This window comes from Juglans regia, chromosome 15 (assembly GCF_001411555.2).
Source record: "Juglans regia cultivar Chandler chromosome 15, Walnut 2.0, whole genome shotgun sequence".
Taxonomy (NCBI): domain Eukaryota; kingdom Viridiplantae; phylum Streptophyta; class Magnoliopsida; order Fagales; family Juglandaceae; genus Juglans; species Juglans regia.
This window is the reverse complement of record NC_049915.1, coordinates 19,698,044-19,720,625: the sequence shown is the minus strand read 5'-3', so window position 1 is coordinate 19,720,625 and position 22,582 is coordinate 19,698,044. Positions and strand designations below refer to the sequence as shown.

The window sequence follows — 22,582 nt, the reverse complement described above, 5'->3', positions numbered from 1 at the left end:
CCCCAGAGCAACAAAAGTGGGTTGCTAAACTTCTAGGCTTTGATTATGAGATTATCTACAAACCTGGGAGGGAGAATGCTGTGGCCGACGCACTGTCACGGAGTGGCTTAGACCATGAACTGGTTGCCATTTCGGGACCAATATGGGAAATATGGGATGAATTACGGGCAGCTACGAAAACGGATGCCACCTTGGGTCCTCTGGAGCGGCAACTGCAGGAAGACCCACTATCTGTTGCCGGATATAGTTTGAAAAATGGGTGCATCATGCAAGAAGGTCGCATCATGGTTCCCGAGGCTCCGACCATCAAATCGGCCCTTTTACGAGAATTTCACGATAGCGCCGTTGGTGGACACGCAGGCGTTCTGCGCACTTACAAACGGCTTTCTTTGCTTTTCCATTGGAGAGGCATGAAAAAAGATGTCCGGCACCACATTCAAAGGTGTGATTCTTGCCAACGGAACAAGTATGACACACGCCTGCCAACAGGCCTGCTGGAGCCCTTACCGATTCCGTCCGGGGTATGGACTGATGTGTCCATGGATTTTATCAGTGGCCTCCCTACATCGGCTGGTAAGAATTCAGTTCTTGTTGTTGTCGATCGGCTCACTAAATTTGCCCACTTCATTGCACTGGCCCATCCGTATACGGCTCGAGATGTCGCCGATGCTTTCATCCGGAATGTCGTCAAACTCCACGGTCTTCCATCTTCTATTGTTAGTGACCGTGACCGCATCTTCATGAGTCAGTTTTGGCGTGAGCTCTTCCGTTTACAGGGCACAACGATGCGCACCAGCTCAGCCTATCATCCGGAAACTGACGGCCAAACCGAAGTTGTAAACCGTTGCTTAGAACAGTACCTTCGTTGTTTTGTCCAGGCAACGCCGAAACGGTGGGAAGCTTTTCTCGCATGGGCCGAATTCTCGTATAACACCTCCTTCCATAGCTCCATACAGATGACTCCATTTGCCGCTTTGTATGGTCGCCCCCCTCCAATTCTGAATGCTTACGTACCAGGTTCCACTGCCGTAGCGGAAGTTGAAAGTACCCTTATCGCTCGCGACGACATTCTCCGTCAACTCAAGACTAACTTGGCTATCGCTCGCAACCGGATGAAACAACAAGCTGATAAAAGCCGTCGGGATGAAGTATTTGCTGTGGGTGATTGGGTCTATTTGAAGTTACAGCCTTACCGACAACACTCTGTTCTCAAGCGTCCATATCAGAAGCTGGCGAGTAAGTTTTTCGGGCCCTATCAAGTTTCGGAGCGTATCGGCTCCGTTGCTTATCGCCTCCAATTGCCCCCGGATGCTAAGATCCATTCCGTATTCCATGTGTCCCTCTTGAAGCGTCGCCTTGGGGATACCGCAGCTGTACAGCCCACTCTGCCTCCTTATGCTGAAGATGGACTACCCATGATCCAACCTGAAGCAGTTTTGGGGTCGCGCTGGGTTCAGAGTGCTAGTGGACGGGTGCAGCAAGTACTAATTCGTTGGTCTAGTTTACCAGCCGAAGATGCCACCTGGGAACCACTCTCGACGGTCAAGGAGCAATTTCCTACGTTTAACCTTGAGGACAAGGTTACTTTCGAAGGGGGGGCAAATGATACGAATGCTACCGCAATGCCACGCAGAAGCATGAGAGCTACCAGACCAAACGTGCAGTTAACCGACTATGTTGCTTGAGATGGCAAGATGCATCTCGAATATCTTATTTCCATACGGATGGATATTTTATTTCCTTGTTAGTTGTTTCGTTCCTACGCTAGATCATTTTATTTCCTTACTGGTATTCTTGCTATATTCAACCATTATTTCCTATGTTGTAAACGGCTTTATAAACCGTGGAACTTGTTGGACGTTTTATGCAATTTTGTTATCAATAAAATATTGGTCTTCTCAATACCGTGAATTGAGTAAAGGTCCCTCTGCACCGTGAGCAGAGGATCTTGGTGCAATTGTCTATCATCCGTATTAGCCATTTTCGAAGGGCCATACAAAGCTGCATGAAAGAATGTGACTCTGTCCCTACCTGCAGGCAAATAGTAATTGTACGCTAATACATGTACCCAATCCAAGTTCCTCGTCATGGAATCAATTGGATAAATCACTGAACCCAAAGCTGGCAGACGATTGCCGGACATGACCAGGAGTAACTCTGGCTTGCTTGAATTTTTTGCCTCTGAATTTACAGCAACTCGCCACTCGTCCAAAAGGGTACCGATGTTGGCCATATCCGAGCTATTTCCTGTTGGCTCAACCCCAGAAAGGTCTAAACCTTGAAACCCATAAAGCCTAGCTGTTTCTATGGAAGACTGAACGAAAGAATTTCTGTAAGAGGACTGGTTTATCATTGAGAAGAAGTTTAGCAAAAGCTCTCTGCCAACCCATATCGACAAAAGCGTTATAACGGACGGGTTCTTGGTTTTTACGTTGTCGGCGAAGGTAGAGAATTGTTGTTCGGTGGAGAAGTTGATGAAGAGGTGGTGGGTGGAGGGGTTAACGAAAGTGAAACCGCATATAAGGTGCGTGAAAAGCTTAGAATTTAAATCGGAAATGAGATTTCCGTCATCCGTATAATAGTAGCCGGCTTTGACCCGTGATTGTGGGGTTGAACAGTGGCATTTGAGAGCGAGATATAGGAGGATGAGGAGGAAGAGGGCAACCAGTTTGGACGACATAGAAGAATGTTGTCAACACATATAACACAAAGCCATGCGCAGGGAAATCCAAGCACTTGAAGATACAGATGTTCCAGCAGAACTCTGCAGGAGAAAAGTAGTGCACACGGCAAAGCAGGGGATGGACATATCAGTATTCAGTTTGAATAAATATAGATATAAATCACTAGAGTAACTATTATATATATATATATATATATATATGATGTGATATTATTTTGGTCATATATTTTTTTAAGTGAGTATTAAAAATAATTAATTAGAAGTAATTATACAATGAGTATAAAGTGTATATTGTTATAATGACTTCTCTATAATATTACTTATTCAGTTTTTTAATAATTTGGTAATCTGGTGGGTCCCACTTTTTTGGTGTGAATTCTTGTCGGTCCCAAATCCTTTTTTTTCATGTACTTCTAATCCAACAGTCTTACCATCATTTGGATTCATTGACCGACTCTGATCCGACGGCTTGTAACACATGAATCCCTATTTGTAATTTCAATTATGTAGCTAGAGCAATAAAAGGTATGGGGCCATTTACTGTGTATGGTCGTGGGCACATGCCACGTGTTACAATCACTCTGTGGGGCCCGGTGAATAAAAAATAAAGATAACAGAAAAAATTCAAAAAACTAGAATTAAAATCGTAATGAAAAATTATAAATATATTTATTGCTTTTTGGGATTTTTTGTGCCTTACTATCAAAGACCTTACACACGTCTTCTTGGTGAACCATGTTCTCTTATATTTTTAGTTTTAGTATTTTTAAATTTAAAGATTTTTTATCTTAAAAAAATAATCTAATATTAGTAGATCCGACCAATTAGCAAAAAATCCCAATAAAATAGTCACAAAATATTCAAAATTCAAGTTCTTCTCATTACTTTCATAACAAAAAAGCACACGATTAAATCGATTTTCCTTTTTAAATAAAATTTTCTTTTTCTGATTGATTTTCTATTAATAACAAGAAAGGCATTTGTGATGAGTCATGACTATACCCTAATGTCATGAAAGTCATATATATATTGTCACGCACATTGATCACTTCATACAAAAATGGATAACTGTTTTGAATGATGTGTTGCGCCTTTCTACACCGTATAAACATCTAGATATCTGCCTATTACTTAAAAGTGCCTATAATATATTGTTTATTACTGTTCATCAACAGTAATAAACAGTAAATCAATCTTTTTTTTTATATCATATTACTGTTCATCAACAATATGATGAACAGTAATAAACAGTAAAATATATATATATTTTTTTATCCATGTGAATGCCAATGTGTGACGCAATACCGTAATCGTGTGTAGGGAATGAGAGAGAGGAAGAAAGAAAAAATGGAAAAAATATTGATTTTTAAGTTTTAAATGAACAATAAAGAAGCTTTTTTTTTTTGTTCGCATATTTTTTTCGCATATCCTATTACTGTTTATTATATCATACACTAAAAATCAACTTTAATTTATAAAATACTAATTTTTTATCATTAAATAAATGATGAGATTTTACTGTACATTTTTAAGAAAAAAAAACTATCTAATTAATTTGAATTTTTAATATAATTTAAATTTCATAATAAATGATGAACATAAATAAATAATAATTTTATTCTTATACATTAGACTATTTTAATATTTAAAATTACACTTTATTTTTTTCTTCAATTTGACAGATGTGACAAACGTACTTTTTTTTATCAATTAGAAAATCTTACGCCATACAGGATTTTACACAAGTGCCACTAATTTCAAAATAACCAAGCTATTTATAAAATACTAATATTTCATCATTAAATAAATGATAAAATTTTGTTAAATATTTTTAAAAAAGTATAACTATATAAATAATTATAGTTTTAACATAATTTAAATATAATAATATTCTTAATTAACTAAAGAGAACTACTACAACTAATAAAAAAGTAGCCCAAAAATATGTCCTGAATGTGTATTTTATTTTTTTATTTTTCTTTTCTTTTTTCATGTATTTTTTTAATCATCATAAACATTTTTAAAAAAATAAAAAATTTACAATATCATTAAAAAAATATTTCCTCAATCCCTAGAAAAAAAAAAAAAAAATTTTTAAAAATTAGACAAACGTCCTTAAACATTACCTACTGCTAGTATTTAGATACGTGTCTGGTCTTTAGGTTATTAGACCACATGACTTATTCAACAAAATAACACCTCTTGTCATTTGAATAAGACATTTATTTGGAAAATTAAATATTTTGCGAGAAATAATTGAACTTATCTCTATCTAAGTTGTCAGTTGGCACATCTTTATAGTAAGAGAAGCTTGAAAACAATTGTCCTATACACTCATAATTCTCTTTCTCGAGAAATATTAAATATAATTTTAAGATGTGTAAATCATATGTATTTTTTTTTTAAATAAAGAAGATTTATTATTAAAAAAATAATTTTATTTATTTAAGTCTCCAATTAAATTATTTTTTTAAATGAAGTGTGCGAGACTTACGTATCCTAAAACTTTAAATATAATTTTTTTTTTGGACAATTACGTGCCACTTTCGTGTTTTGGTTTTATTTTATTTTATTTTATTTTATTATTGAAATAGATGTTTTAATTTCATATTACATTTTTTGAGGTTAAGTTGTGGAGAGGAGGTCCTAAACTCCTGATTACAAGTGTAAATTATGCCTTATTCTGAAAAAAAAAAAATTCACTTATTTATTTATTGGAAAACTCTCAAGTGACAAGCGGGTATGGAGAAAGAGTAATTTTGCATATAATTTTAAAGTGCGTAAACGTCACGTAATTGTTTTGATAAAGAGTGAGGTTTATTATTAAAAAATTAATTTTTTCATGTAGATCTTATATTTTATTTATTTTTTTTAAAATAATTTTATAACGATTACATAATTCACAATTATAAATATATTTTCTTATAAAGAAGTATGAAAAGGTAGATATAAATAAGATAATTGAGCAAGAAAGGGACTCAGCTGATATAGAAGTACTAAATAAATATATAGGCCACATATTTATAATATGATGAGCTATCATGCACAATGGCCACTAAATTCAACTCTATCAGCTGATAATTATTGATTACGCTGACAATATCATAAATACATTTACCTACCATTTAGCGTGCAAGTTCTTCCGGATGAAAATTAAGATAATTGAAAATAAAAGGTAATGTTGCAAATAAAATAAATAAATAATATATATATATATGTTTTGCTATTTATTATTTCTACACATTATACACCATATTTTTTTAATTTTTTTTATACTTCTTAAATTTATTAAATTTATCTACTCATCATCTATATATCACATATTTAATAAGAGAAAAAAAATATAATTAAAATTATATCAATTTACAAATTTATTTATATAGAATCTATTTATAATTAAAGCATTTCTCTTCTCATGTAATTTTGTGCCAAACATGAACTTTTGCTTGCAACTTTCTTTTTTCCAAATCTTTCTGCATACAATTGAAAATTATTGTTCGTTAATATTTTTCAAAATTAGAAAAAATATTTTCCAAAATCTCAACTTGCATGAATGGGTCTTCCGTATTTAATGCATGCACCTATATTTTCTTCCTCACATAATTGATTATGCTGACAATATCATAAATACATTTACCTACCATTTAGCGGGCAAGTTCTTCCACATGAAATAATAATATAATTGAAAATAAAAGGCAATGTTGCAAATAAAATAATTAATTAATTAATTAATATTATGCAATATATATGTGTGTAGAACTTAGGGTTGAGCAAAAATCTACAATTCGACTCCGAATCCGACTCTGACTTGTTAGAGTCGGAGTCGGAGTTTTTTCCCTATTGGAAATTGGAGTCGGAGTCAGAATCAGAGTCATTGACGAACCGACTCTAGCTCCGCTCCGATCTGCCTCCGACACTCCGCCTCCGACTTGACCCTCAGACTCTGCCTCCGTCTCCGCCTCCGATTTTATTTATATTTTATAAAAAGATATGTGTTTTTTTATATGTTAATCATTTAAATTTTATACAACTATATCTTATATAGTTAGTTAAACTCAATAATATACTAGTTAAATAATATATTTATACTATAATATATAGACTAAATTGACTAATAAATAATAATAGTATAGTATATGACTATATGTAAATATCATACTATTACAAATTTACAATATTACTACCATGTTACATGTAAGTTGTAAAAATTAATAATGTATAAATATAATAACATGTAATACTAATGTATATATAATATACTATAAACACTAAGATGCATAATAACATCAACATGTAATACTAATGAATAAACACTAATCTATAACTAATACTAATATAGTTATGCTAAATTACTATAACTAATACTAATGTAGTTATACTAATCACTATAACTATATATAATATTAATATCACTATTAGTATAATATATAGTATTAATAATAACTAATACTAATACTAATATATTAATACTATTAGTGTATTACTAATATTTATATATATTAATATATATATATCAAGTATAAGAAATTAGAGATTTAATATATATATATATATAATATTAAATCACTAACATACTAATAGTATGAAACTATAGTATTAGTAATTATACTATAAGATACAATAATAGATTTCCGATACGCATAACATAGTAGCCGGCTTTGACCCGTGATTGTGGGGTTGAACAGTGGCATTTGAGAGCGAGATATAGGAGGATGAGGAGGAAGAGGGCAACCAGTTTGGACGACATAGAAGAATGTTGTTAAAAGAAGAATGTGCAGGGAAATCCAGCTGTTAAAAGAAGAGATGTTCCGGCAGAGTTCTGCAGAAGAAAAGTAGTGCACACGGCAAAGCAGGGGATTAATAGCACTGTTCAGTTTTTATGCTTTAAAATACGGAACCGTTCTTTTTTAATAGCGTTTGCAATTACAAGTCTAAATTTTGACTAGAACTTAAATTTTTGTTAAATTTAATATTTTTAAAGTGGTTGATTTATATTAAAGTAATTATTTTAAGTTAAAATAATAATATAATATTATATATTTTAATAACTTTTTTATATTTTATAAATATATTTTATATATTAATTAATAATTTAATTTATACTGTCCAAACAAATTATTTAACATAAAGAAGAAAAAAAAGAGAAAAAGAGAAGAAAGGAAGAGAAATGAAATATTTTTTAATAAAATATTTTTTTGATTGGTATATAGTAACTTACCGAATATGACTTTTATTTTTCATTTATTGTAACTCATAAGATGACTTGAAGTGATATAGCTAGAGCAACGCATCTAATTTTAAAAACGTATAATCAAAATGATTGACATTTAGCTAATCGAGCTCTAAGTAATGCCTCCACCAATACTCTACAATGACTTTTGGCTTAGATTTTCATATGAAAATGATATCTTTACAAAATCTTTAAAGAAAAAGTAAAACTCAGAATTCTCGCTCGTGACATTTTGGTACCCTTTTGAAAGGAGACATTTTCAATCGATCATGAAGAAAAGCTTACGATGCTGCTTCGACAAAGTGCTAGACTTTTCAAGTTGACCAAAAGTTTTACAATGAATTGTTTATTTTAATAATCGTAAAATTTGTATCCATTTCTCTATTCAGAAAGGGTCTCATATTATTCCATTCTCTAACTCACATTCAAGGTCTATCAAAAAAACAAAAACTCAGAGTCAAGGCCAAACCAAACTAGAACACTGTTTTCAAACTTATCGTGTTCTTTGGGACTATAAAGAAATTTACTACACGGGTTCAATGGAAAAATACACACTTTCTTATTAAGTTCTGAAGCAATTTATACAAGTGCAGTAGCAAACTTTTGGTAATTACATAGAAAAGGAAAGCAGAGTTATGGTGAAATAAATGTACAATAAAAGAAAATTATTCACATTAAAATGAAACGGCTATATTGCTATACAGAGGAATGAAAACAGATTCTGCTGACTTTGGTAATTTAATCTTGATTCCTTGATTCAGTTGGATTTGAGGGATTGATGCAATCTTCCTTAATACGCCCCCGCAAGATGGGGCTTCCATCGGCAAGGCCAATCTTGGATCGAAGAAGTTCAGTGCGCTGCCTAGACAATGGTTTGGTCAGCAAGTCCGCAAGCTGATCCTGAGTGTGAACATGTTTGACATGGAGGATCCCTTTTTGAACCAAGTCACGGACAAAATGGAGGTCTATTTGAATGTGCTTCATGCGAGAATGGTTGACTGGATTAAAGCTGAGATGAGTTGCACCAAGGTTGTCACATAACAAGGTAGGAGGCTCTTTGAGAGGAAAACCGAGCTCATTGAGAAGTCCAAGTAACCACATTGTTTCGGAGGCTGCATTTGCTAAGGATCGGTATTCAGCCTCCGTAGATGAGCGTGCAACAGCCCTTTGTTTCTTTGAACTCCAAGAGATGGGATTGGTGCCAAGAAAACTGATGTAAGCTGAAGTAGAAGATCGATCATCGACATTTCCAGCCCAATCAGCATCGGAATATGTCATGAGGCGCCAAGAAGTGTTCTTTTTGAGGTGAATACCATGGAAGATGGTTTGCTTCAGATATCTAAGTAAACGTTTTGCTGCTGTCCAGTGTGTAATGGTGGGCTTGTGCATAAATTGAGACAATTTATTTACAGCAAAAGATATATCGGGACGAGTGAGGGAAAGATATTGAAGACTTCCAATAACTCGTCGAAATTCAGTGCTATCAAAAGAAGCTGTACCATCAATCAATTTTAAAGAAGTACTTGTAGATAAAGGAGTGGACACATCCTTAGCACCCACCATGTTGGTTTTGGACAGCAAGTCACGTATATACTTATGTTGTGACAAAAACAGACCTGCATGTGTTGGAATAACTTCCACACCCAGAAAATAATGACGAGATCCCATGTCTTTTAAAGAAAATCTAACACCAAGCTGTTTAATGATAGATTTGACAAAACTGGAATCATTTCCCGTAAGAACAAGGTCATCTACATATACCAGAAAATAGCATATAATGGGGCCACTGTGATAGATAAAAAGTGACGAATCAGCCTTGGAGTTATTGAAACCAAGCTGAAAAAGAGCATCCCTGAGAGTAGAGTACCAAGCCCGAGGAGCCTGTTTAAGGCCATAAATTGCTTTACGCAATTTGCACACATGATCTGGTTTGGAAGAATCCTTGAACCCTGGAGGTTGACTCATATACACATCTTCAGTAATATCCCCATGCAAAAATGCATTATTAACATCCATTTGCCTTAAAGCCCAGCCTTGCATAACAGCAATAGTAAGGACAGATCGAATAGTGGCTGGTTTTACGACCGGACTAAAAGTCTCCTTATAGTCAAGCCCGGGTCGTTGATTATACCCTTTTGCAACAAGACGGGCTTTGAAACGATCTATGGAGCCATCAGCCTTTCTCTTAACCCGAAAAACCCACTTACAACCCACGGGGTTTGATCCAACTGGTGGGGGAACTAAGTCCCAAGTGTTATGTCTCATAAGAGCAGTGAGCTCTTCAGACATGGCAGCACGCCACTGAGGAGTGGATAGAGCTTGGGTCACACACGTTGGTTCAAGACTCGGGGGAAGGGGGTGTTTTGTGACAACATTTAGTTGTTTTGGTTTGAAGATGTTATTCATAGATCTAGTGGTCATGGAGTGTGTGCGACGTGGAGATGATGGAGGAGATGCAGCGGATTCGGTGTTGAAAACAGGGGAAGGGGAAGATATCATAGGAGCAGATTCACAATGAGAGTCAACCATAGGTGCAGGTAAAATAGATGGAGAATCCATAAATCCATGAGAAGAAGGGAGTCGGGTGTTACCTGGAGGAGATGAGATTGCAGCGGAGACAGGTTCCGAAATCACTGGAACGGCATCGGATTGAGCAAACGAGGGAGCTGCAGGCACGAACGGAGCAACGTCGTGGTTGGTTGGAGCCAGCGAGAGAGCTGAGGGCACGAATGAGACGACGTCGTGAGTGGAGTGCATATTAGACGATGAAGACGATGGAGGCGGAGATGAAGCAATGGAGGCTAGGGTTCGGTCTTCATCAAATAAGACATGCCGAGAGGTATAAATTTTCTGGGTAACGGGCTCAAAACACTTGTAAGCATTTTGGGTCGTAGAGTACCCAATAAAGACGCACGGGCTGGACTTGGGCTGAAGCTTATGCGTGTTATAAGGCCTTGTAAGAGGAAAACAGAGACACCCAAAAGATTTTAATTTGAAATAGTTCGGTTTTTGACCAAAAAGGGCCTCAAATGGGGTTCTATTTTGAAGAAGAGGAGTGCGTTGACGATTTATGAGGTAGGTAGCAGTATGGAAGGCATGAGGCCAATATGAAAGAGGAAGATTTGCATCATGAAGTAAGGTAAGGCCAGTCTCAACTAAGTGTCGATGACGTCGTTCGGAGACACCATTTTGTTGAGGTGTGTGAGGAGCAGTAGTGTAATGACTAATGCCATGGAGAGAGAGAAACGATTTGAGACTAATATATTCACCACCATTATCAGAATAGAGGCTTTTAATTTTTGTTTGAAAACGTTTCTCAACAAGATTTTTGAATTGGGGAAAAATGGTCTTGACACAAGACTTTGCATTGATTGGAAAAAACCACATATATTTTGTGAAATGATCAATGAAAAGCAAATAGTAACGAGAACCATCTAGACCAAGACAATGAGCAGGTCCCCACACATCAGTGTAAATAAGATCTAGAGGGGCATGACTTTGAAAACTCGTGGGCCAAAAAGGTTGTTGATGGGCTTTATTAATAGAACAAGATGAACACAAAGAGTTCATTTTATTATTCATAACAGGAAGAGAAAAATTTTTGACAAGATGTTGAACAACTTTAAACGACGGATGTCCAAGACGCTTGTGCCACCCATCAAACGAGGTCCGTTCATGCACATTAGCCACCATGTTGGAGGAAGAGCCCACCAGTGATTTCGGAAAAATGTAAACGCCACTGTCACATGCTCCTCGTAGTAGGGTCGCCCCCGTGATCCGATCCTTCACAAGAAAATAAGAAGGATGAAATTCAACAAAAACATTGTTTTGGGATGTGAAATGGTGAACGGAAATTAAATTTTTGCAAATGTTTGGAACACAAAGAGTATCACGAAGAATAAAGTTCCGTTTTGGGGAATTTAGAGTTAATGAACCAATATGTGAGACAGCCAAACCTGACCCATCACCAATAACAACTTCATCAGTGCCATTGTACTCAGAGTGAATAGATAAATTGGCCAAGTCACCAGTAATATTGTGGGAAGCAGCGGAGTCAAGGAGCCACTTATGATCTTGTTGTTTGGAAGTAGTCGCACAATTTACTTGAACTTCAGATGATTTGAGCTGGGGACAATACTTTGCAATATGACCCATGCGGTCACATAGTTGACATTTCGGCTGATAACGTCGCTGATTTGGGTTATTATTGGGCTTGCGAGTGGATGGGCTTTGAGGAGTGCGATTTTGGCCGTGAGACCGAGAGGATCCACTGGCCTTATAAGGCCCGTTTGACTGATTGCTAGTGCCCGAGTTGCCCTTGTTGCGGTAGGAGAGATTTGCAGAGGCGACGAGTTGCTGGGTTTTCAGCTCCAGGCGCCGCAGGTAGCCTTCATGTCCCACAAGGAGATCATGTAATTCTTCGAAGGCTAAGGATGTTTCCCGGGCTCGAATTGTAATTCTTCGAAGGCTAAGGATGTTTCCCGGGCTCGAATCGGCGCTGCTATTTCCCTGAAGTCAGAACCCAATCCATTTAAAATGTAGAGGGTGAGATCATCATCAGAGATAGGATGATCGATAAGGGCGATTTCGTCGGCTAGGGCTTTCACCGAATGCAAATAATCCGGAATGGAGCGTGTTCCTCGCTGAATCAAGGTGAGTTCTTCCTTGAGTTGCATGGCACGGGTGCGGGATTTACTGGCATACATTTGATTGAGTTTCTTCCAAGCCTCATGAGAGGTTTTGGCAGTGGCGATAAGAGGAGTAATGGTGGTTGAGGTTGAAGCCAGAATAGCACTCAGGATTAATTTATCCTGACGAACCCAATGAGTTTTATTCAACTCAGTGGAGGAGGTGCCGACAGGGGAGGGACACTGAGAAATTCCATTGACGTAGTCAAGGAGATTATAGCAGATAAGGAGAGCTTCAAATTGTGCTCTCCATTGAGGGAAGGTGGAGGGTGTTAGTTTCTCATTGATTTGTGTAGAAATATTGAGAGCTATGAGAGCATTTTCGGTGGGTGAGATGGGATGAGTATGTGGGGTTTGGGTGGATGTTTGTTCTGAAGAGGAGGCCATTTCAGAGAGGGAAAGGATCTGGTTGCTCGTGAGAGTAGGGCTCTACTGATACCATATAAAGAAATTTACTACACGGGTTCAATGGAAAAATACACACTTTCTTATTAAGTTCTGAAGCAATTTATACAAGTGCAGTAGCAAACTTTTGGTAATTACATAGAAAAGGAAAGCAGAGTTATGGTGAAATAAATGTACAATAAAAGAAAATTATTCACATTAAAATGAAACGGCTATATTGCTATACAGAGGAATGAAAACAGATTCTGCTGACTTTGGTAATTTAATCTTGATTCCTTGATTCAGTTGGATTTGAGGGATTGATGCAATCTTCCTTAATAGGGACTTCCAAATCCTCTTAGCAGGTGGCTCGTCACTTTTTTCTATTTTTGAAGATACAAATTTGCCAATTGGGAGGTCATGAGAGAGCAAATAGGAGAGAAAGACATAAAAGAAAATAGAAAGGAAAGTGAAATAGATTAAATGTAAAAATACAACTTTTGATGTATTCATCCCAAAAATAATATTTTTCATCAAAAAATAAAATGATGAGTTTAATAAATATTTCTTAAGAGAAATAAAATCATCTAAATAAGTAGAGTTTTTAACATTCAATAAAATAATGAATATAAAGTAATATTGCTAAAGAAGTAAAATTATTTAAATAAAATAATTTTCTAAAACTATATTATTATCGGAGCTCCAAACATATAAAGAGGCTTAATTTAAAAGTTAGACTTGGTTCAATAATACTAAAAAATACCCCATTTAAAATAATTTTAGACATTTAAAATATTTTACAGATTTTAAAATACTCGACTTGCTTTATAAATCGTCTGCTAAATTTAAAACATAAATTTAAAATTTAAAATTTAAAATATAATGACCAGACTCGTGATTAATTGAAAGAAAAAATAGCGGTGGGTCACGGATTGTGTCTGGTTGTTCGGGGTTGAGAGTGGCTGTTTTGGGCTGTTTGAATTGATTAATAAGTTGGTTTGTGAGTGTTGGTAGTGGGACATGTCCAGAGGAGTCGTCTGGCTTGAAAGTGTACTTTGTTTTTTTTGCTTGACGTGTATGTGATGATTGGTTAAGTAAACTCGAGGAGTTTGGACTAAATATCAAAGTTTAGAATTCCGTTCATGTGATCATTCCCGTTAAGATATTGAAATGGAATAGTTTGGTAATAGTACAATTTAGTATACCATTTTGACATAGTAGTTATATAAATAAATTATATACATAAATTATATTCTAAATCTTAAAAATATCCCAAAAAGAGAGTTTATTCAGCAAAAGAAAGATAAAAGTTAAGAGAGAGTGTTTTCTCGTTCCTCCAGAAAGCTAAGAGATAGAGAAAAATCTTTTTTGAGAGAAAGTTGAGAGAGAGAGAAAGAAAGACAAGTGATTGTGCTTTTTTGTAGGTGGCCATGTTTTTAGGATAAGAGGAAGTTGGGAGTGAATTCAGGGCTGTTTTTAGATTGTAGAAGCTAGGGTGATTTCTTTTATCTTTCATTGCAATAAATTATGACTTTTCTAGTGATTTTTAGATTGTCGCAAAAAAAAACAAATCACCTCAAATAGCTCTTATTTGCGGCGATTTTTAAGTCGTCATTGAATTCCAATGCAATGTATTCGAAATAGTGATGTTGAATTCACTGTTCACTTATTTATGGCAACTTTTGTACATATTGCGGTAACCTTTTTCGCCGCAATAAAATATTGTTACTGTAACAGCATTTTCTTTCTATCGAAAACGAAAATCGCCGTAATAGATATTTTGCAGCGAAAAAAGTCTCCGTAAAAGTCTTATGCGACTAATTAATTCTCATTAGCGGCAGATAAAAAGTGCCAAAAATAAGCCATTAACCAAATTTATGAGATAACTATACAGGACTATTTACGATGAATTTTAGTCACCGCAAATGAGTATTTCCAACCATTTTCTTAACCGTCAAAATGAGCTCATCTTGTGCGGCGAAATATTAGAGTTTGAGTCAATATTAACAAAAAGCTAACAAAATTGAATTAGCCCACATTCCTGTTCATTTCCCTTCTGTCGCTCCCCCTCCCCCCTCTCTCTCCAATCCCTCTTCCACTCTTGCACGATGCTCATATTCCTACATGTATCTCTCTCTCTCTCTCTCTCTCTCGTGCTACCCTCTGACTTTGAACCCCAGGGCCTTCATAGTAGACCCCCCCTCTCTCTCTCTCTCTCTCCACTGCAAATTTATTGTGAGTTTGGTGCTGCGCGTTTGTGTTCATTGTTGGAGTTCTAAGTTGCCGATCGGTGATAAGGCCCTTCTCCTTCTCTGCTTCTCATGAACACACCCACATTCACTTGAACTTTATAATTCTTATTATACATGCATGCTTCAACATTTGAGACCAAAACTGGCCAGGAGGGTGGGTATGGGGTCAAATTACCAGAGTTCTGTTACTTACAAGCCAGTATATAACCAGGTCGTTATCTAATCTTCAAGCATGTCCATGTAAGACACAATTCTCTTTCTTTGTTACTTTTTACCATCCATCTGAAAAAAGAAAGTTTGAAGAACTCTGGATTGGGTGACAAAGGAGCTGAAGAACTCTGGGAATTCATGGATGTCAATGAAGAATTAGAAGTAGGGGAAGATGTTTGCTCCATCTTCTGTAGCAATCGTGGCGTCCAAAAACACTTAACTGTATCAAGAAACCTCTTTTTTTTTTAGAAGAGCCGGTAGCCACACACATAGCGGCTCCGTCCCAAGTATATTAATATGCCCTCACTTATGGTAGAGGAATACCGTGATTACAAGCGAAGCATCTGGGAGATTACAAATAATCAAATAAAACCCTCCCAAATACAAACCAACAAACATAAAGCAGGTAAACAAACTAAACAAGCCTATAATAAGAGCAAGACTAAACAAGCCTATATAATAAATCCAATAACCTCTAAACAAGCCTAAAAAACAACAATCAAAGAACATAAACAAAAAGAACAACCAACCAAAATTAATGTCTAATAGCCGATAATCCCAACTTATCAATTCGAACATTACCCTGTAATAATCTCAGCAACTCTTGGAATTCTACATAAATAACATTACTACCACTTTCGCCTAGCTTAGCCAAGAAATCTGCCGCTTGGTTCCCCACACGATATCCCTTGCATCTCTTTAATATATTCATCCCAAAAGTCTCATAAATACCATAGAGTGCATTTACCTGCTCAACAACAATTTTGGAGTCACTCTCAATAATTACATTAAAGTAAGATAACCTCTTGCATAGCCGAATTCCATCAAACAAAGCCTTTAATTCTGCTCTATTGTTAGAGCCAGTACCGTAGTGACGCCTGAATGCTCTTTTGAAATTACCATTAGCATCCCTCAAAATACCACCACCCCTTGAAGAACCTGGATTATTGCGAGCACTCCCATCACAATTAATTTTAACACATCCACAAGGAGGTTTAATCCACCCCATTAACATGCATTTTGGGATAGCAACACTGGGCGGCTCCAAGTTATGTTCATTTAACAGATGAGTGTCCTAAGAAGTCAACTTTTTGTGCACTTTCAATTCGGTTGCAAGAATTTTAAGCCACGTTTTAACCGACCTCCACACTTGCTCTGTATTAGCTTTCAACTCCTCCATTATAGCTTTGCATCTGCGGTTCCATAAACACCAATTGATGATGCACGAAAGCATGCCAATTAGATTACGAGACTTCATATTAAGTTGCTGAGCCTTTTTTGCACCCTCGCTCTCTAATAGTTCTTGATTTCATTGCCTGTTCTTCCAGGTAGATGTTGTGTAATCTTTGATCACCTAGGTTTTTCAAATAAACAGTGATGTAAATTAGGGTTTCTTTTAGAACAGCAAATAATGCAACAAATACCAAGATTGATTCAAGAAATCATAAACAGAAAACACTACCAGATAGAAAATAAGAAAATAGAATGAAAATACCAAGAACATGAGGATTTAATGTGGTTCGATCCTTTCAGATCTACGTCCACAGGGGGAACTGACCAGAAATCATCTTATTCAAGTTTCAAATCACAACGGATGTGCAGGTTACAAGATTCAGGCCACCAAAATGACCTTAATTCTCACAATCTCTCATATTTACAAGTTCTCTCTCCAAACCTGACTCATTCTCTCGAAGCCTCTCTCAAAGTGCATCTGATATTGTTCCTCTGTCTACAGTAGCCATCGCATGGCCTTTTATAAGGCTGACTCATTTCATTAACCCTAATGCACCTGACCCAAACACGTGGTAATCTAATAACCGAGAGATTACAAGGTATGAATCAGAATTAACAAAGGCAAAGAGGCACGTGGTCACTTCTTTGACCATTAGATACAAGACATAAAAAAATTACAACTTTATCCTTATAAATACAAATTGTTGACACATTAGTCATCAATCTCCACCTTGTTATCAATTTGACTTCAAGGTTCCCCATCTTTAACCAGTTCCCACCTTTTATTCCCTGGTCAGGCCTCCTCCATTTTGATCAAGTCTAGACAGTGCCTGAACTTTGACCTTGGCAATGATTTGGTCATCATGTCTACTGGGTTTTCTTCTATTGGCATTTTCTCCACTCTGACAGTATCACCTGCAACCACATCTCTTACAAAATGAAGTCTAATGTCAATGTGTTTTGATCTTTCATAAAAAACTTGATTTTTAGTGAAATATATAGTATTTTGATTGTCACAATAGACTGTGATATTACCCTTGAATAAACCAAGTTCATTTGTTATACCTCTCAACCATAATGCCTCCTTTATAGCCTCTGTCATGGCTATGTATTTAGCCTCAATTGTGGACAAAGCTACAACTAATTGTAAATTAGATTTCCAACTCACAGCACCACCAAAGCCAGTGAATACATAGCCAGTCAGGGACTTCCTGGTGTCCAAGTTTCCAGCAAAATCGGAATCTACAAACCTACAAATTTCTTGACCACTTAACACATTGCCACCAAAACTTAGCCCTAAACTTGAGGAGCCTGTTAAGTACTGAAACACCCACTTCAGTGCTTGCTAGTGGGGTTTCCGAGGGTTTCCCATGAACCTACTAACTAGACTAACAACATAGGTAAGGTCTGGCTATGAACAGACCATTGCATACAGGATACTACCTATCATACTTGCATATGGTATTTCTATCATATATTCCCTTTTATCATCAGTTTTAGGGGACTGATTAACAGAAAGGTTAAAATGCTGTCCAATGGGGGTACTCACAAATTTTGCTAAGTCCATGCTAAATCTTTTAAGTACCCTTTGAAGGTATGTTTTTTGTGATAGGTAGAGTAATTTCCTTTTTCTGTCTCTAATTATCTCCATACCTAAGATTTTCTTAACAGGTCCAAGATCTTTCATTTCAAAAACAGATTTTAGAATTTCTTTTACTTACTCAATTTGACATTTATATTTACAAGCAATGAGCATATCCTCCACATATAACAGAAGGTAAACAGTGGCATCATAAAAAACTTTAAAGTATACACAGCTATCATACTTGCATCTTTTAAAACCATTCTCGACCATGTGTGTCAAATATTTTATACCACTGTCTTGAGGATTGTTTTAATCCATACAAATAAATTTTCAACAAACACACATGGTTCTTATTGGATTCATTTACAAAACCTTCAGGAGGTTGCATGTACAGTGTTTCTTCTAATTCACCGTGCAGAAAAGCAGTTTTAACATCCAACTGTTTTAAAAACAAATCATGATAAGTAGTGTAGGCTAACAACAATCTGATGGAACTGTGTTTTACTACAGGGGAGAAAATTTCATTGAGATCTATACCTTCCCTTTGTGTAAAGCCCTTTGCCACTAACCTAGCTTTGTACCTAGGTTTTTCTACCCCAGTTATACCCTCCTTTTTCTTGAATATCCATTTAGACCCTATGATTTTAACCTTGTCATGTTTTAACACCATTTCCCAAGTCTTATTCATATAAAGAGATTCAATTTCTTCTTGCATTGCAAGAAGTCAATTACTAGATTCTTTGCTATGCATTGCTTCTTTATAAGACCTTAATTTAGGGTCTTCAATGTCTTGTGCTACAGAGAGGACATAGGCTATTATCAGCCTGTGCAAATCTCAATGCAGGTCTTATAACCCTTCTTGACCTTTCCCTTACAAGGTTATATGAGTCAGTGGTTTTCCCTTGGTCACTTTCTAAGCTAGAGTTTGAATTATCTCCAGACTGTTTGATTGTATATTGAGGCAGTGAGTCCAAAGACTCCACCTCAATCTGGACTTTGTCTGGGATAGTGGCAGGTTGTGTCTCAACTGTGTCCAACTGAGATCTGGCCATTTGTGACTCATTAAAGGTCTTATCCCTACTTATTATACACTTTTGTTTTCCAGGTTCCTCTATCCAAAGTTTATAACCTTTTACTCCTTCAAGATACACAACAAAAATGCATTTTACTGCCCTAGGTTCCAGTTTGTCAGTTTTACTGTGTGCATAAGCAACACAACCAAATACCCTCAGATTACTGTAGTCTGAGGGTTTACCAGTCCATAATTCCTGCGGAGTCTTATAATTAATGGCAGTAAATGGACTCCTATTTATCAAATACAAAGTAGTACTAACTATCTCTGCCCAAAAATTTTTAGGTAATTTGGCATTGGACAACATGCACCTAACCCTCTCAAGAATTGTTCTATTCATTCTTTCAGCTAGGTCATTCTGTTGGAGTGTTTCCCTCACTGTCATATGCATTGCAATACCCTCCTTTTGGCAATAGTTATTAAACTCATTTGATAAGTACTCAAGTATATTGTCTGGCCTAAGCTTTTTAACCTTCCTCCCGACTTGATTTTCAACCAAGGTTTTCCATTCCTTAAACTTGTTAAAGGTGTCACTTTTCTGTTTAAGGATATAAACCCAAACCTTCCTAGAATAGTCATCAATAATGGATAGGAAGTAATTCCCCCCACCATGAGAACTAACCCTTCCAGGCCCCCACAAATCAGAATGGACATAGTCCAAACTTTGTTTAGTAAGGTGTGTACTGGGTTTGAAGCTAACTCTAGTGGACTTGCCTACTATACAATCTTCACAAAAGGGAAGGTCTCCTAGGTCTTTGTCACCAAGTAACTCCTGTTTTTGGAATTCCTTTAAGCCTTTATGGCTGACGTGCCCTAGTCTTTTGTGCTAGAGTACAATATCATTGTCCAACAATTTCTGGACAGTAGAAGCATGTCCTATAGCAATCTGACTTACTAGGGTATAAAGACCATTCTTTATTTTCCCTTTCATTACTATAAGGACCTTTTAGCAACCTTTAGGACTCTTGACTCAAACTAAAAAGTGCAACTAGATTTATCAAGCATTCCAAGAGAGATTAAATTTCTCGTAAGATCAAGTATGTATCTTACATCTTTTAGTATCCTTTCCACACCATCATGCAGTTTTAATCTGATTGTACCAATTCCAAGAACTTTACAAGATTTATTATTACCAAGCATAACATGTCCACCATAAAAAATAGAGAAAGTTTCAAACCAAGATTTACAAGGGCAAATATGAAAAGAACATCCTGAATCTAAAATCAATTCATTACTAGATTCAGTCTCTGAGATACAAAGTACCTCAGCACTCTCATAGCTTTCAAATGCAACAAATATATTTCCCTCATGTTTGAACTTATCCCCCTCTCTTGTTTTCTTTTCTGAACAATCTTTCTTAAAATGTCCCTCTTTGTGATAGAGGAAACACTTCAATTGTTTTCCTTTTGTTTTTTATCTACCTTATTCTTCTTTCCTTTATAACCAGGTTTCTCAGATCGTCCCCTAGCCACTAACCCCTCACCTGTCTGAGGTTTAGCTTCAAAATTATTTTGAAGATCCCTTGCATATAATATGGATTGCACCTCATCTAATGACAAACTCTCTCTGCCATACATAATTGTTCCTGTTAGGTTAGCATATGAACTGTCAAGGGAACTCAATAACATTATAGCCTAGTCCTCATCATCTATTGTGATGTCTATGTTAGCAAGATCTTGGATGATCTTGTTAAAATCATCTAAATGATCTTCAATAGACACCCCCAGGGTTATTTTAAAGGTATACAGCTTTGTCTTATTATGAAGACGATTGGCCAGGGACTTGGTCATGTAGAGAGTTTCTAGCTTCAACCAAATCCCTGCAGCTGAATCTTTATTGGCTACCTCCCGTAAGACCTTATCACCTAAGGAAATAATAATGGCACTATGTTCCTTTTGTAATATCTCAGGTTTAACCCTATCAATGGTGAAGGAACTTGATTGTTCCTCTAAGGACCCCTTAGACAGCTTCTTGTCTCCAAGGAGTGCATCTTGGAGACCATGCTGCACTAACAGAGCCCTCATTTTAATATGCCAGAGACCAAAATCATTTTTTCCTGTAAATTTCTCCACCTCAAACTTAGTAGAACCCATCTCGACCTAGCTTTAATACCACTTGATGTAAATTAGGGTTTCTTTTAGAACACCAAATAACGCAACAAATATCAAGATTGATTCAAGAAATCATAATTAGAAAACACAACCAGATAGAAAATAAGAAAATAGAACAAAAATAACAAGAACACGAGGATTTAACGTGGTTCGATCGATCCTTTCAGATTTACGTCCACAGGGGGAACTGGCCAGAGATCATCTTATTCAAGCTTCGAATCACAACGGATGTACATGTTACAAGATTCAGGCCACTAGAATGACCTTAACTCTCACAATCTCTCAAATTTACAAGTTTATCTCTCAAAACCTAACTCAGTCTCTCGAAGCATCTCTCAAAGTGCGTCCGATATCGTTCCTCTATCTACAGTAGCCATCGCATGGCCTTTTATAAGGCTGACTCATTTCATTAACCCTAATGCACCTGATTCAAACACGTGGCCATCTAATAACTGAGATATTACAAGATATGAATTAGAATTAACAAAGACAGAGAGGCACGTGGTCACTTCTTTGACCATTAGATACAAGACATAAAAAAATTACAACTTTATCCTTCTAAATACAAATTATTGACACATTAGTCATCAAATAGATGTGTAGAAATTCACCTATTACCCCACTTGGAGTGGAGTTCAAGGATAAAAAGTTGTTCTTGTAGAGTAAGGTTCCCACACTTAATATTAGGTTTCAAGTAATTTGGCCATCTCAATCTACAACTTTTTCCAGTCCTATCCAATTTTGAAAATGAATAAAAGCATTGACCCAATTCAAGCAAAGAAAAGAATAGCTAATAGATTCCAACAACCTTCGCCATGGCAAGCAATGTAGTGGATGAGAGTACTGTCTTCTTCAAGAGTCCAAGGACCTTTCCTTGGCTCCATATCTTCTTCACTAGGATTATGAACTTTCTTTGTACCAGCAGGCATGGCTGCTCTCCTTTGGTTTGTTTGTATGTGTCCCTCTCTTATGTATATGTGTGTTATGCATGCGTGTAAGAGAGTGTAAGGGGGGGAGGGAGTTATGTGCAAAGTTTCCCTTTTCTTCCCTTTTTTCGTTGTTTCAGTTAGATTTGTTAAAGTAAAAGCACAAGAAGCCACAGATTTATAGAATCCAACAGGTTCAAACTACACC

General features: G+C 36.3%; 1 protein-coding gene and 1 pseudogene across 1 annotated transcript; both read right to left on the bottom strand.

Annotated features, from left to right (window-relative positions):
* Positions 1–1,834: 1,834 nt before the first annotated feature.
* Positions 1,835–2,680, bottom strand: LOC109001004 (class V chitinase-like). Its single transcript, XM_018978112.2, has one exon. The coding sequence runs from the start codon at positions 2,678–2,680 to the stop codon at positions 1,835–1,837; it is 846 nt and encodes a 281-aa protein (XP_018833657.1).
* Positions 2,681–15,452: 12,772 nt separating this feature from the next.
* LOC118344711 lies at positions 15,453–22,377 on the bottom strand (annotated as a pseudogene).
* Between the last annotated feature and the right edge of the window lie 205 nt (positions 22,378–22,582).